The sequence below is a fragment of the Camelus ferus genome, chromosome 4 (assembly GCF_009834535.1).
Source record: "Camelus ferus isolate YT-003-E chromosome 4, BCGSAC_Cfer_1.0, whole genome shotgun sequence".
In the NCBI taxonomy this organism is placed as follows: Eukaryota; Metazoa; Chordata; class Mammalia; order Artiodactyla; family Camelidae; genus Camelus; species Camelus ferus.
Genome location: NC_045699.1, coordinates 44,774,370 through 44,789,974, shown reverse-complemented (window position 1 = coordinate 44,789,974; position 15,605 = coordinate 44,774,370). Strand labels below are relative to the sequence as shown.

General features: G+C 36.3%; 1 protein-coding gene across 8 annotated transcripts in view; it reads right to left on the bottom strand.

Moving 5' to 3' along the window:
• The window catches only part of FRMPD1 (FERM and PDZ domain containing 1), a 118,761-nt gene that overhangs the window by 35,480 nt on the left and 67,676 nt on the right, over positions 1-15,605 (bottom strand). For 7 of the 8 annotated variants that reach the window (XM_032478014.1, XM_032478016.1, XM_032478020.1 and 4 more), the window contains one exon: positions 2,514-2,618. In XM_032478014.1, the coding sequence (XP_032333905.1) occupies positions 2,514-2,614 (101 nt within the window). In that variant the 5' untranslated portion in view covers positions 2,615-2,618. Of the gene's footprint in view, positions 1-2,513; positions 2,619-15,605 lie in introns of those variants that run through there. The other variant, XM_032478019.1, reaches the window with a different exon arrangement.

Here is a 15,605-nt window from a genome sequence, read left to right as displayed (position 1 = left end):
TGACAATTTAGCTCCAAGCAAAATGGTTAAAAATTAGTTCATAACATAATGTCACTTTGTTGCAACTTTTATTAAGTAGTTTGTATTACATTCTTTATACAGAAATTCAAAACATGTCACAGAGACCTTTTGGGGAGTTAGCTATTTCTAAAAGAGCGCTGATATTGTAAATGTTATTTTTATACTGGAATGCAAAATTAAGTGGTGAGAGAGTAGTCATTTTAATAATCTGAGTAATGTTGCATTTCTACAATTAGAGGTTATCACTAGGCTTGTAACCTACCTAAGCGCACGCACACACACAAGCACATTCAAACTGAGTACCATTATCTGAATTTGACTAGTGATTATAGCAATAACCACCCACTGAAAATTTATTTAAAATTCAAGAAATCAAAGCAACTTTGAAAGTTGACACTCCTCCCCAGAAAAACACCCATTTTAAGATGCATTATAAAGCTCTAACATTACCCAGGTTCATAAAAGTTATCAATATGTTTAATAACGTTTGGAAATGAAAATCATCATTTTTGACTACTTGGCTCCTAGACAATTCAATTCGTGTCACAGATAAAATTTAACTTTTATGGAAAAAATGACAATTACAAGTAAAGTAAGTATAGCTGGCTGAAATGACTGGAAGCTCTTAACAGTCTAAAAAAAATAATAGGATTGCTAAAAGATGCATGTAAAATTCTATGACTGCAGATTAACTTCTATGTTTCCTTTTTCTGGACTATAGAAGAACATTTCAATGTACTTTTTCATTTCTTGACCTGGCTATCAGGGAACTCAGAGACAATGCTGATACTCAAATGCTAAATCCTACATCTAATTTTTGGCAACCTATTTACAGAATTTCAAGAGAGAAGATAGATATTAGAGAGTTCTAAGGTCAAATGTTCAGGCAAAGTCAAGTTAAAGTTACACGGATCTCTTTTCTGCAGGACTTCTCAGAGCCTTTAATGTGCTAAAATGCACTGAGTCATCAAGAGTGGGTGGGTAGGAGTGAGACATCGGCTGCATCACTTCCTAAACTTATCTGGCCATGGAGCCTTTTTAGTAGAGCAGCATCACACAGGACTAGGTTTTACAGAACCCATTTTAGGAAACAATGTGCCTAGAAGTTTTCCCGTTCGTTTCCCAAGAACTACCCAATCACTTGCAATCTCCTGGAACTCAATCACCTCTGGGCTATGAGATGAGGCTGATATCTGAGCTCATAGAGCCTGTGGTCTAGAAGAAAAAGGGATGTGCTCAAATGTAAGCGGAACACACCAAAAGAAGCACAGTGCTGATGCTACAAACCAAATACTATGGGATCTCTTGGGAGAGGTTAATTCTGACTGTGGGCTGAGGAACACTTCATAGATGATTGAGCGTTTCAGCCAGAATTTGAACCATGCGTGGGTTCTGGACACATGGAGATGGAAAGGAAGTGATCTGGCACAGGAACCCAGTCTAGGGGATGAGAGTAGAAGAGGGGTGCTTATAATAGCAGTGAGTAGGTCATTTTAGGGGGAGTCTGTTGTGAATGAGGCAAAACAGTAAGACAAATAGCTGTAAAGGATTGTGGGTCAATCATGGAAAGCCTTAAATGTCAAACAAAAATGTTTCAACTCATCCTATAAGAGAGGAGGACCTATCAAAGGTTTTGGAGCAGGGAGTGGGGATGGTCCTAAACAAGTCATTCTCGGAGCCTCGGGTTTTCAACTGTAAAATGGGGCTAATTCTCCCAGCCTTGTCTTATCGCAATATGTGAGGATCGGAGCACTTGTCTGCAGGGCAGTGCAACCCTGAGCAAGGTTTATTGCTCAGCAGTAGAACAGCTATTTCCAGTTCCTTCAGAAGAATGTGTGTCTCAGAAACACCTGACATGTGATATTTCATCTCTGCATCAGGGCCAGACGGGAAATCTGAGATGGAAAATGAGTGCTTCACAACAAAACATAATTTAAGTTCTCTTGTAGCAGTCAAATCAGATCTGTATTTGATTTCATTTCATTTTGTTTAGAATGAAACAGGGACTGTAAGGAACAGCTGCTGGAAACAAAGACAGGGAAAGAGTATAAACAGCAGATTGCCTGACACTGAGTACTAAGACAAGGGGTTGTGTGAGACAGAGAGAAACTGAGAGAGAAACTTATGTGAGGTGTGTTCAAAAGAGTATATGTGTGAGTGTGTGTTCCAGAGAGCGTACAAGCTCACGTGTGCAAGTATGTGGGTACGAGTTTGTCTGTGTGTATGTCTGTGTGTGAATGTGTGTATCTCTGTAAAGCATGTATGACTTTGGTGTGAGTGTGTCTGTGGGCGCCCACTGAAGGACGCAGAGGGAGGAGCTGGAAGGGGACAGAGATAAAGGCACTCCAGCAAAACTGCTGACCCATTTACACTTCTCCCATCACAGGGTGTAAGAACAGTGATCCCCAGGCACTGCCAAGACTGCAAAATCTCCTCCCACGGGGACACTGAACCCTTGCAGCCAGAAATCCCTGCCAGCCCAGGAGCCTTACCGGGCCGAGCTGTCCCGGGAGCGCCGGAGCCATCTTGCCACCATTTGTTCTATTCTGTGTGCTTTCCGTGTCTGGAATAAACTGCTCTCCAGCTCTTCCATTTACCTAAAAGGAAGAAGAGTTCTTTTAAGAAGCTTACCAAAATATTTATTTGGAAGAGCATTTTGACAAATCACTATGATGCTGCCTGTATTTGCCAATTTTAGGATAAGCTGATCAAATAACTAGGTCTCTCTTTTTATCTGAAATTAACATAAACAGGTGCTCAGTGTCCATAGAGGGAACAACTATAGCAGCCTGCTGCCTGAAGGAGTCCACAGTCTTGTGGTAAAAAGACTGGCTTTATGTCTTAAATGGTTAAACGTAGGATTAGGGAATGAAATAGATAAGGCTTCTCAAACTGTGACTGTGACCCACTGGCAGAGACACTCCTTGCTGCGTGATACTGCCCGCCCGCCCCACCCCCCGCAACTATGTGCACATCCCTGGATAGCAAAGCTCAGCTTTGCCTGCATCAGGAACCACATGGACATGGAATCATTCTCGTCAAACTGTGCCTGTTCTTCTGAGTGCTGCTTCTCTTGTTCAATGTCTTATATCTAATTTTTTGAATAGGTAATTCAAATTTTTGAATAGGTAATTTTGAATTTGTATAATCCAAACCCTAGATTGTAAAAAAAAAAAAAAAAGGAAGAAAAAGGATATACAGTTACTGTATTGTGCACTTACAAATTGTTAAGAGGGAAGATCTCATGTTAAGTGTGTTCTTACCATAATTTAAAAAATAATATACAGTGAAAGGTCTTTCCTCTAACCTTACCTGTCCCTATCTACCTACTTCCCTCATGCATACATAATCATCTCTCTCCTTGAGATATTTGTCTTTCCAGAGTTTTTGTATGTCTATACAAACAAATGCAAATATTTTATATACCCTCTTCTTAACACAAAGGACAGCACATCATATACACTCTTCTGCACCAGGCTTTCTTCTCCCTAGAATATATACCCTTGATATTTTTCCACATAAATACATAGAATGCCTCTTTATTCTGTTTGACAACTACTGAGTATTACACTATATGAATGTACTGTAATTTAAAAAATAGTCCTCCCTTGATTGACATTTGATAGCCAATCTTTTGCTATTACAAATAATACTGCAATGAGTTATGTTGCACATGTATCAATTCTGCATATATGCAATTATATATTTGGATAAGCTTCCAGACATTGAATCTCTAGGTCAGAACTTATATGCGTTTGTGCTTTGAAAGATATTATCAGGTTACCAAGAAAAATAGTATATGTGTTTGAGATTAAAATTTCATAAAATAATTTATATTTTTCTATTCTAGTCTATTTCACTTCTAAAAATACTGTTCTCAATTCACCAAATTAACTTCACAACCTAAAAAATAATGACACAAAATAAGACATGACATTGGCAAATAACCATGGATACAGAGAAAATAAAAAAGAATTATAAGAGATTATGTTGTTTAACATTACACAAACACATTTGAAAACCTGAAGGATATGGATGGGTTTCAAGGAAAATATGAGTAAGATGACCCTAGAAGATGTAGAAAATCTAAAAAGACAATTACCATAGAAGAGAAAGTTATTAAACAGCTACTACCCCCCGCCTCAAAAAATTCCAGGTACAGATAGGTTCAAAGATAAATTCTCACAAATTTATAAGATGTAGCCCACCCAGACAATTTTTGTTTTAAATATAAACTTTTAATTTTTGAATAATTTTAGGTGTATAAAAAGGTTACAAAGATAATACAGAGAGTTCCAATATACCATCCATCCAGCTTTCCTTGATAGCATGTTACAAAATCATTGTACCCTTGTCAAAACTAAGAAATTAACACTGGTGCAGTCTTACTAGCTAAACTGCAAATTTTATTCAGATTTCATCAGTTCTTCCACTAATGCTCCTTTTCTGTTCCAGGATCCAACCCAGGATATCGTGTTGCTCTTAGCCAGCTTAGTTTACTTCCCCCCAATGCTATTTCAGCTGTTCTAGAGCATAAAGAAGGAAAGCTTCCAAATTCTTTTCAAGCAGCCAGTATAGCATTGATACTGATTCTGATAAAAATAATACAGTAAAGCAGAGATACAATCTCTCTTATGAATGTCAAAATAAATATCCCAAATAAAATATTAGCAAATAGAATCTATCAGTAATCAACAGAATAACAGGGAGATCTATACTACAGTACGCTAACCATTTTCATACAAAAATGAAAGTGGGGCACCCAAACTCATCACTTTGGAAAACTAGAGACTTAAGTTTTTCATCAAATGGTAGCCACATACAAATTAATGGTGTAAAACATAGGCTTCAACCAAAAATAAATTCTATTTAGATCAAGGGATGTGTCAATCTAGCTTTTTTCTATCATGGGAACAGCAGGCCTGAACACTGTCTTCAGTTCTACATGGCTCACTTTTTAAAACTATAAAAATGAGGGAGAGTAGATTTCTGGTTAAACATGGTGAATTGAAATAATGTGAATCGAAATAATAATTGCCTCTCTTTCCTAAATAAACCTTATAAATTACAGTAAAGAAATAAAAAGGGGATAAACCCATTGGATAAAGAGAAGAGAGAAGACAGTGGATGAGAGATGTTGACAGTGTTTGAAAGATAGAAACTGTTTTGAGGAGAGAGAACTGAGCAGAGCAAAGGAAACAGAAACCTACGTGCTTGCAGAAGGAGACACTGACAAAAATGAGCTGATGTGCCCTATGATGGCTCAGGAATTAGAGGCAGTAGGTTCAGGAGAAAGCAGGGATGAGGCATAGGGCTGAAAACATGGAAACAGGTCTCTATAAAGCAGCAATTATATTCACAGGCCCCTTCCCACTACACCTGCCCACCTAGACAACCATCCCTTCCCCATCCTCCTGGAGACAAGAGGCTTATTCTTTACAGAATCAAACAAGAGAGGCTGGAGACTTAGGGAGACTGGGTACAAAAGGGTATAGGAATGAAAACAGAAGGATTAAGAAAAACTCATTTTACTAAAGGTCAAGACCTCCTTTGCCCAGTTCCCAGAATACTGGCAGTTAGGAATTTATGTGCAAAGTAAGAGTTTAGAGAATCCTTTTCTGGGGAATTAAATAGCACCTGAGAAAAGACCTTCAGATATTGAAACTTCTGGCAACTTACTTCCAGGTTATCCTGCTCTGAAATCTACTAGTCAGTGAGCCCCATCCACTGTACAAAGCTTCCAGCCATTTGTTTTAGTGCCTCACTCTTACACATGAATGGATATTTGAGGAAAACCTATATTATGAGAAACAGATTAAAACAAACAGAACTCAGAAGAAACAGAGACAATGCAGGAAACAGAAGAAAAAAGTGTTACTCTATAATTCAGACTCTCAAAAAGATAATACATCCATGAAATAAGAAAAGAATTTTCTTTGAAAAAGAACAGAGAATAAGAATGAACACTCGGAAATTAAAAATAAGATAACTGGAATAAAAATTCAATTAAAACGTTGAGAAATGTAGTCAATGAACTATTACAGAAAGAGTAACCAAAAGCCAAAGTTGGGATAACAGAAAAAAGTTAGAAATGTATAGTTATCAACTCAGGAGGTCCAATATTCATCCAGCATGAGGTCTATGAAGAGAGAGCAAAGGAAATGGAGGTAAGGAAATTGTTAAATAAGTCAATAAAGTTTCCCTGAAAAACCTAAGTTTCCAGATTAAGAACATCTGCTAATTATCCAGAATAATTAATGAAAGAAGACCCAAACCAAGAAATAACATCTTAAAATTTCAGAAACTAGAAACAGAGTATCTTCAAAGCTTTGAGAGAAAAAAAAAAAAAACAGATCACAAACGAATAATTGAGAATAAAAATGGCATTAGACGTCTCAGTATCAACAATGGAAGCCTGAAGACATTGAAGCCATGCTTTCAAATTTCTGAACAAAAATAATTTTCAATCTAGAATTGCATATCAACCCAAACTACCAATCAAATAGTAGACATTTTCAAATGTTTAGGTCTCAAAAAATTTACCTGTCATATACCCTTTCTCAGAATGCTACTAGAGTATGTACCCCAGCAAAATAAGGAAGTAAATAAATAAAGATGAGATCTAGGAAATTGGGGACAAAATACAGACAAGAGACAAAGAGAACATCGAGGATGACCATGAAGGAGTATAATATGCTAATGCCCGTATATAAGAACTAGGGAACCTGTACAGACTGGTGCATGAAGACACAGATCTTAGGGGAAACACATAAGAGTGGATAGATTTTCTAATGTGTTTGTGCAGAAAATTTCACTGAGAAGTTTGGAAAGTATTAGCAATAAGTACATGGAAAACTAAGCAAATCAAAGACAAGGAGAATGTTGTATAAGAAAGGAAACAAAATTATAGTTCATTACTTGGCTCAACAATGAACAATATTTACAGTGCAGTAATTGTAATGTAAACACTGAAAAATGATTTCTCAAAACAGTGATATAACAATGTCAGGAGAACATGGTGAAGGAAAACTAGTGTAGTGGTACAAGAGCTAAATCCTCACCTACCAAAATAATTCGATAATGTACAAAACTATTTAATAAGTTAAGAAATAGTAACTCAAGCATATTTCTCAGAAATATGGAAGAATAAAACAGAGGAAACAGCTGGAAGAATTGAAAGTTGCTTCTAAGATAAGAAATTAGAGGCTGAGAAGGAGCGGGGCCAGGACTGCTGATTCTATTATAAGCCCTTAGTACTATTTTTTAAAACTTTTTAACTACTTTTAATTATTTAATTTAAAGAATTGAATATATGCATATAGTAAAACACACAGAAAAATATATAAGTAAAATCACCTGTAATCCTACCTGTCAGAGTTATCAATTGTTAATTTTCATTCTTTTTCTATATTATGCTATATATATTTATTAAAATGAGATATTATACATTTCCCACTTAATATTTCATGAACAATATCCCATATTAATATTTAAGCATTTATAGCATTTAAAACTGCTATGTAGTATCATTTTCTTTGGTCATATCATAATTTATTCAATAAATCTATCATTGGATATTTGTGCTGTTTCCAAGTTTTCACTATTATAAAAGCTTTACAATGAACATCCTTATTCATGGTATATGGCTACTTCCCAGGTATTTTCTTGGGATAAATTCCTAGAAATAAAATTACTGGATTTAAGCATATGTTCATTTTTAAGAATTTGGATATGTATGATTAAATTGCTTCCAAGGTACCAATTTGCACTCGTGCCAGGACAGACCTTTGTAAATACTGAACATTACCATTTAAAAAATACTTGCTAACAGAATGGAAAATGGTGCCTAATTATGATTTAAATGTTTATATTTTGAAAAATACAGAAGACAAAAATAAGTAAAATGCACGTTTGCATAAATACTGTGTATTATTTAAAAATATTTGCTAATGGAATGGAAAGTAGCATTTAATTATGAGGTTAAAATACATTTTTTGAAAAATATAGGAAATTAAGTAAATGTCATATATAATTCCATCACATTACAATTATATAAATTGAATATCTTTCTTGAAACATCCAGTCCAGTCCCTCAGAAGTTAACAATTTAATGGGTATTCACGCTAACTTTGCCCTAAATCTACAGAGACCTATATTATTTATATTAAAATATATAGGCCAAAAAAATAGGATCATGCTATACTCAATGGTCTGCACCTTGTATTTTCAACTGGTGAATATACCCTGGACATCTTTACACATCAGAAATCATTACAGTTTTGATTTGAAGTTATTTGATTACTTGTACATCTGAACATTTTTCATGCGCTATCGCCATTTATATTTCTTTTTTTGGTACTTTCCTATTTCTGTTTTTTCCTTATCTTTCCACTAGAATGTCTACCTTCTTGTTATTTTAAAAGCTTTTATAATAAGAATTATTTAATGTCCCCTTGCCAAGGACACAAAACCACATCATATTTCTGTGGGGACTTACTATGGAGTGTTAAGAATGTGGGTTCTAGTGTCTTGACAACACAGAAACTAATCACAAGGACAGGAGAACAAACATCCAGCAAAGCCCACAGGATATAGTTTCCAAATATCAATTGCCTCAGTCAGGCCCTTAACAGGAGTGAGTAGTTGCCATTTCTAGGATATGGATATTAACTTGATTTGTCCTATGTCTGAGCATCACACTCTTAGCACCTTTCTATAGGGATCTAGGATGGTAAAGCGACTTAAAATCAGGCCATATGAAGAATCATTAAAAAAAATCAAAGCATGTTTATTCAACAAAGACTTGGATGTGGCATATGTGATTATGGTTTACAAACGGTCAAAAGGCCACCAGGTACAAGAGACATATGCCACATGATTTTGGGGTGCAGAGCCAAGATTAATGGGGGAATGCTACAGAGAGCGAGACACCAGGTCAGGCTAAAGCTAGGCCTCCCTAGTGGTTCCTAGGAATCCAAGGATGGAATGAATTTTCTCAAGAATTAGCAAGATCCTGGTCACTGAAGGCAGTCAAGCAGAGGCTGAATGAATAACTAACACTGCATGGACATGGAAGGGACATTACAATAGAACACAGGGACTGGATGACTTCTGCAGTTCCTTCCTTCCATGCAACCTGAGGTCTCTACTAGATCTAAGAAGCAGGCAAGATGATATTTACTGTGCTCTGTCTCAAAATTCAAAGACCCACATCCCCTGGAGTAGCTGGAAATCCTGAAGTCACCACAGGACTGGAAGATACAAAATCTCTGACCACTATGTTGTTTCAGTCTCCAAATGACTGCAGAGTTGTCAGGGATCTCAAGCTCATCCATGATGACATTCCATTCCTTTCAAAGGTCATCAAACTGCTGTGGTTACTTGCAGGGGACTGTTACAAAACCTCTGCCAAATACAAATTAGCTAACTGATTTATATAAATATATATAGCTCTAATTAAAATAATTAACTTGCATTATATATCTGGACTGTGAGTAGGCACATGTCTTCAGCCAGGGATTCCCCAAAGACCAAATAAATGACATCAACCAAGCCACTGAAAGTGTTCCCTGACTGAGCAAAGCCTTAACAGGAAAGTTTAAAATCAAGAAAATGACCTGCTAATGTTTTTAATATTAGCCTCTGGACTTCTGGGTCAACGGAAGAAAATAAGAGCCCAGGAAATTCCCAAACATTTGAATCTTCTCTACAGTCCCATTGCCAAGAAGTCATCTTGCCTCTAATTGTTCTGTCATTCACTGTTGGACCTATCTTATTGCTAGAAAATTTCTTTACATAAAGCTGAATTCTACCTCTCCAGAGCTTCGGTCCTCCGCAGTAGTGCTGCCCTCAGAGCACCGTCCCTTGCCCCACACTATCACACCATTCAGAATAAATCAGCCCTCCTTCTATATATCAGCTTTTCTGGACCTGAATATAGCAATCTTAACTCCTCTGCCCCAGACCAAACATCCTCATTTCCTTCAACAGATCTTCATATGACAGGTTCACTTTAGATCACCCTCCTATGAGCACACACCAATTTAGCAAAATCCCTTAAAGGGCATGAATCTCGAAACAACACATTTCTGGTTGTCTGGAACAAGGTACCATGAAAGGACAAATTCTCTCAAAATATTTTGCAAATGGAAAAGAAGACTAAATATATCAGAGTGATAACTATCTTACAAAGTAAATAGACAAGGATATAAACCCTTCAAAAGGAATATAAGACGTGACGATAAATTTTAGGAAACTATTAACTGCTAATGAGAAATGAAAAATATAGAAGGAGGCAGCAATGGATAGAAGAGGAACTGAAGAGCTAAAAATCACTTATACTAAATTGAAATTTGAAAATAAAACTAGATAGGAATTCAAGTGAGACTGTCATACCAAGAATCAGACTGAGGAGATTCAACTTGCAGATAATAGGAGCTAGCGGAGAAAAGAGAAAAGGAATGCACAAAATTGTAATCAAAGAAAGAGTTAATGGTACATTTCTTGAGCTGGAAAATATGTTTCAAATATATAGTGCACAAAAAGCAATTCTCAGATATATGCCTCAAGGAAGGCTCCTTACACATCAGCTCAAGTTCTTAAATGTCAAATATTAAAGAATCATCCTTAAAATCTGTTTTAAAAGAGGAAAAGAATACGATCATTTGAAAAAGAAAAGATTAGGCTCATACATTTTGCAGCATATTATTTAGGTATAGACATAGACTCAGTTCATTATTTCTCTCTCTGAGGAAGGTAAAAGCTTTACAAGTGATATTCGAGACTCTGTTCTTGAAAGATATCACTGGGAGTCATTCTGTGATTTTTTTAAAACCTGCTAGTGAAGGTCTTCTGTTAGGTTTTGTGGGTTTTTTTCTTTCACTATTTCTTTTCTTATTATACTGTCAGCAACTTGAGCATAGAGAACCAGTCTTACCCCTTTTTATTTTCTTTCAGGACCTGTCACATAGGCTCAATAAATGTTTGTTGAATGACTGGATGAACAAAATTAAAATAAAAGTAGGAATAACATGGAAAATTAGACTAACATTCCACTTAATAAAGACAGAGCTGGGGGGAGGGTATACCTCAATGGTAGAGTGCATGCTTACTCTGCATGACGTCCTGGGTTCAATCCCCAGTACCTCCAATAAGTAAGTAAATAAATAAATGAATCTAATTACCTCCCCCACCAAAAAAAAAAAAAAAAAAAAAAAGACAAAGTTAATGTGGGTTCTTAAAGATTCACAAAACCAATAAACCACTGGTACAAGTTATTATTAACAAAATGAGAAATGAGTAAAGACAAACATTAGTGGGAAAAAAACACTACAGAGTGCTATACATGTTATACACAAGCAATTTAGCTAAGCTAAGTAATACGGATGGATTTGGTGGATTTTGGAAGATAAATTAGGGATATATCTTTCTAGAGTCTTCCTGGTAAGTCCTTTAATTTTCCTGAGCAGGTAGACTCATCGGTAACAAGGTCAGCCTCACAGAATAGTGTCTCCCAAGATCTCCATATCAACCCTTTGGTATGTATGTACATTCTTACCTGTGAAGGGATTTCGTGGGCATAGTGGAAGAAATACTCTCCATGTAGGGTATTAAAAGGAGAAGACTCTAAGACCTATACTGGAGGATGAAAATAAGTTCTCACTAATAAAACACCCTGGTAGCCTCTGGGGACCCAAGATGTTGGTCTTTCCTGGATGTGCTGAAGATATCATTTATTTAAAAAGAAATCCAATTCATCAAACACTCACTGAAAAAACACTCACTGCAAGTAACCAAGAATGAGAGATGAGTAAGATGCAGCCCCTGCTTCAGGAAAGGGTCAGCCTTCTTTCTGTTCTCTATCTGGTGGTAAGAGATGCTTGGCAAGGTGGTCAGTGTATTTGGTTCATTTATCCTATGGTATCCATGAATTACTTTTCTCTTCAGCTACCCTAAGGCTGATCAACTTCATGAAACTTAAATACTTTAACACCTTTATCCCACAAAGCAGAGAACCAGAACCAAATAAATAAATAAATAAATAAATAAATAAATAAATAAATAAATAAATAAATAAATAAAGTAAATCTCTACCTGCAGAAGAAATTTAGAAAGTGAATTTTTTAACAATGTGTTTTAAAAATCCACATAGAACTCGGTGTGTTATTGTGTTTATCAAAGAATTACTTCAAACACTCTCTCAAAAATTAATAGACAATATTCTTCAACAGAGAAAAATGATGAAAGGCTACCAAGTTCTGCTACCAAGTTCTTCTAATAATGCAAAGATAGCCCTGAATTTAAAATCTGCCCAAGCTTACACTAAAATGGGACATAAACACCAATCTCACTCATGAAATACAAAATTCCTAAATAAAATCCTAGCCAGAAAATGTTAATAATTCTTGAAGCTAGGAGATGGGTATTTAAAGTTCATTTTACTATTCTCTATACTTTTGTATATATTTAAGATTCTTCTTAATAAACTTGTTTTTTGATTTTAAAAAAATTACCTCCAGCAAAATCCAGCAATAACATATTATAAGATAGCAGTACACTATAATCAAGTTGGATTTATCTTAAGAAAGAAAAGTTCAATTTAAGGAAAACTATTAATATATTTTAGCTCATAAATAGAAAAAAATAATAAAGTAGATGATCATAAGATGCTAGAAAATACTTTGTTCTATGTAATCTAATCTTCTTGTTTTGACTTTTTTAAAGCAAAAATACTAGGAAATTCAATATTATTTTAGAAAGAAAAATAAAAGCATTCCACTTAAAAAGAAGAAAATAAAATGACAATGTTCATTACATTAGAGTCATTGGCTAGTGTGATACAACATGAAAGAGAAATGAGAAATAAATACAGCAAAGGAACTTAAACCACCAGGTCCTACAGGTGGCATGACTGCATATGGGCCTCAATTTCAAAGTATCAGAGATAATAAATAATCTGAGCAAAACTATTCAGTTGTGAAGACTTAGGAAACCTTACGAACAATCACAAGTATTGGATTGGACTATAGGTGTAAAAGGACTCTAAACTTGTTCTGAATGGTCCTGAAGTAACAATTTATCTAAGCTCAAGAAGACAAATTTGATTCAATATAAACACTTTTTCTCTTTAATTTTTCTTAAGGAAATTTTGAAGCATACACAAAAGTAGACAAAATAGAATCATGAACCTCTGTGCACCCATGGAGTTAGCTTTAACATGTATCCATTTTGCCTATCTTAAAAAAATTTTTCATTATCAGAGCTGTCAAAATGGCACTGGACCACCCAGGTGGAGAGAGAGCTTTTCATCACCAAGGTGTGCAAGAAATCAAAAGATACCAGCAGGTCAGGGATCCTATAAGAGACAGTCGAAATTGGATGAGGATTAGATCAACATGTGCCTTCCCAGCTTGAGAGCCTATGATTTAGGAGGTGGGATGAATTCAAATTGTGCACTGGTCTGAGCCAGATCATAAACAACTTGAAAGCAGGGCTTTTTCTCTTAGTCATCTTTGTATCTCCAGTTCCCAACATAAGTAGACATTCAATAAATTCAATAATTGTTTGTTAAATGAATTAATGACAAATGAATGAACACAAAATGCAGTGGTGGAACTGCTACGTACCAGTAATAAACTATATATATCTTCTTGTAATACCTAATCTCCAATATTCACAAGGTCCAAGGGTATAAACCAACTTATGACACAAGAAAAAACACAAACAAGAAACCACTAATGGATATTGAAAATAAAAGTGACATGACTAGGATTACATTATGTCATTTTGGCAGCCATAGCAAACATCCAGCCTTTTAAATAATGAGAGAAATAAATTAACCAAACTAGCAAACTACCAAACAGAAATGTTAAAACTCCTTGACCCTCCTTCTTTGGCTCCTGTGACACCTGCTCCTCGTTTTCCTCCAGCCTCTCAGACTACACCTACTCACGTGTTCCCCTTCCCTCTGTCATATAATTCTAGGTTCTGGTTCTCTGCTCCCTTCTCATCTAAATAAATGGTACCTATCATTTCTAAACCAGTGGTTCCCAAACTTTGTGACACATTAGAATCACCTAGGCGGCTTTTAACAATCCCAGGTCATACCCTAGACCAATTAAATCAAAATGTTTGAGGGGACAAGCCCAACATTGGTCGTTTTTAAAGACCCTCCTTGGCCCCTGCCCCAGTGATTCCAAGATACAACAAAGCTTCAGGCTCACTGCTCTAAACACCCTCCACGGTTGATGTCATTTACTCCCCGAGTTTCAGCTGCTTTGAGAATCAACTGTCTTTTTAGCATCTCTACCAAAATGTCCCATAAAGCACTTGAGCCAGTTCTATCTGAAACAGAATTCGCTATTTTTCTTTGCTCCACTCCTCAAATACTTTCCTCCAAGGTAGGACATCTTGAAGGAGACTACTGTTTAACTTTGTAACTTCCCAAGTCAAAAGTCATTCTTGAGCTTCCCCACCTGTTTCATGCCCCACAGTGAGCCAGTCACCAAGTGCTATTGACTTTGCTCTCAATTAATCTCCTTAATCTCTCACCTCTTCTCCTTTCTTGGTGCTACAGCCACTGTTGAAACTTTGATCCTGTCTGAAATACTGTAATAATCTCCCAGCCGGTCTCCAGGTTTCTAGATTTACCCTCCATGAATCTATCCTCCATAAAGCTGCCAAAATGATAGAACATAATTCTAATCATGTCACTTTTATTTTCACAGTCCTTCAGTGGATCCCTTTCATCTTTAGGATAACGTCTGAGCTCAAGAATTACAATACTAATAACACAACCACATTAACATACTACCATTTATTATGTGCCAGGCACTGTTATTTAATGCTTACCACAATCTTCACTTATAAAAAAGAAATCGAGGCATGAAGAAGTTAAGTAATTTGGCCAAAAGCAAATAGCAAGGAAGTGGCAGAACTGGAATTCCAAATCAGATTAGCTTGTTCGTCTCTGGAGCTGGACCCAACCGTCCATCCCACTGCCTCCCTCCTGGCCTTGGAGCAGCAGTCAAAGCATTTTGAGATGTGGCCCCTGCCTCCCTGTCTGTCTCACCTCCCTCACACTGTACACTCCATCAGAACTGAAATACCACTGTCCTCCAGGCAGACTTCTCACACTGTCATGTCTTCTGAAGATGCTGTTTCCTCTGTTGAGTCCACATGCCCTGTCACCCACCAAATTCCTACTTGCACTTGAATGAGTGGGCACAGCAGTACACTGGATGAGCACAAACACTTCCCTCTCCGGCTTGTTTTCTTGTCTGTAAGAACAATTACAATGATCCCTGACCAGCTATGTTCCACGGTTGGTTAAAGGTTTACATTCCATTATGTTGTGACAATTCTTTGAACACTCTAAAGTTCTATGCAAATGTGCCCAAGAGAAACCTCTTTTTCTGAGGTAAAGCTCAGTTGTATGACCAAACCTATCTGAGATAAAAGTTTGAAGTGTATCTCAGCCATAAAAAAGAATGAAGTCCTGATACACTCTACACATGGATGAACCTTGAACACATCATACAGAGTGGAAGAAGCCAGACACAAAAGGCCATGTATTATATGATTCC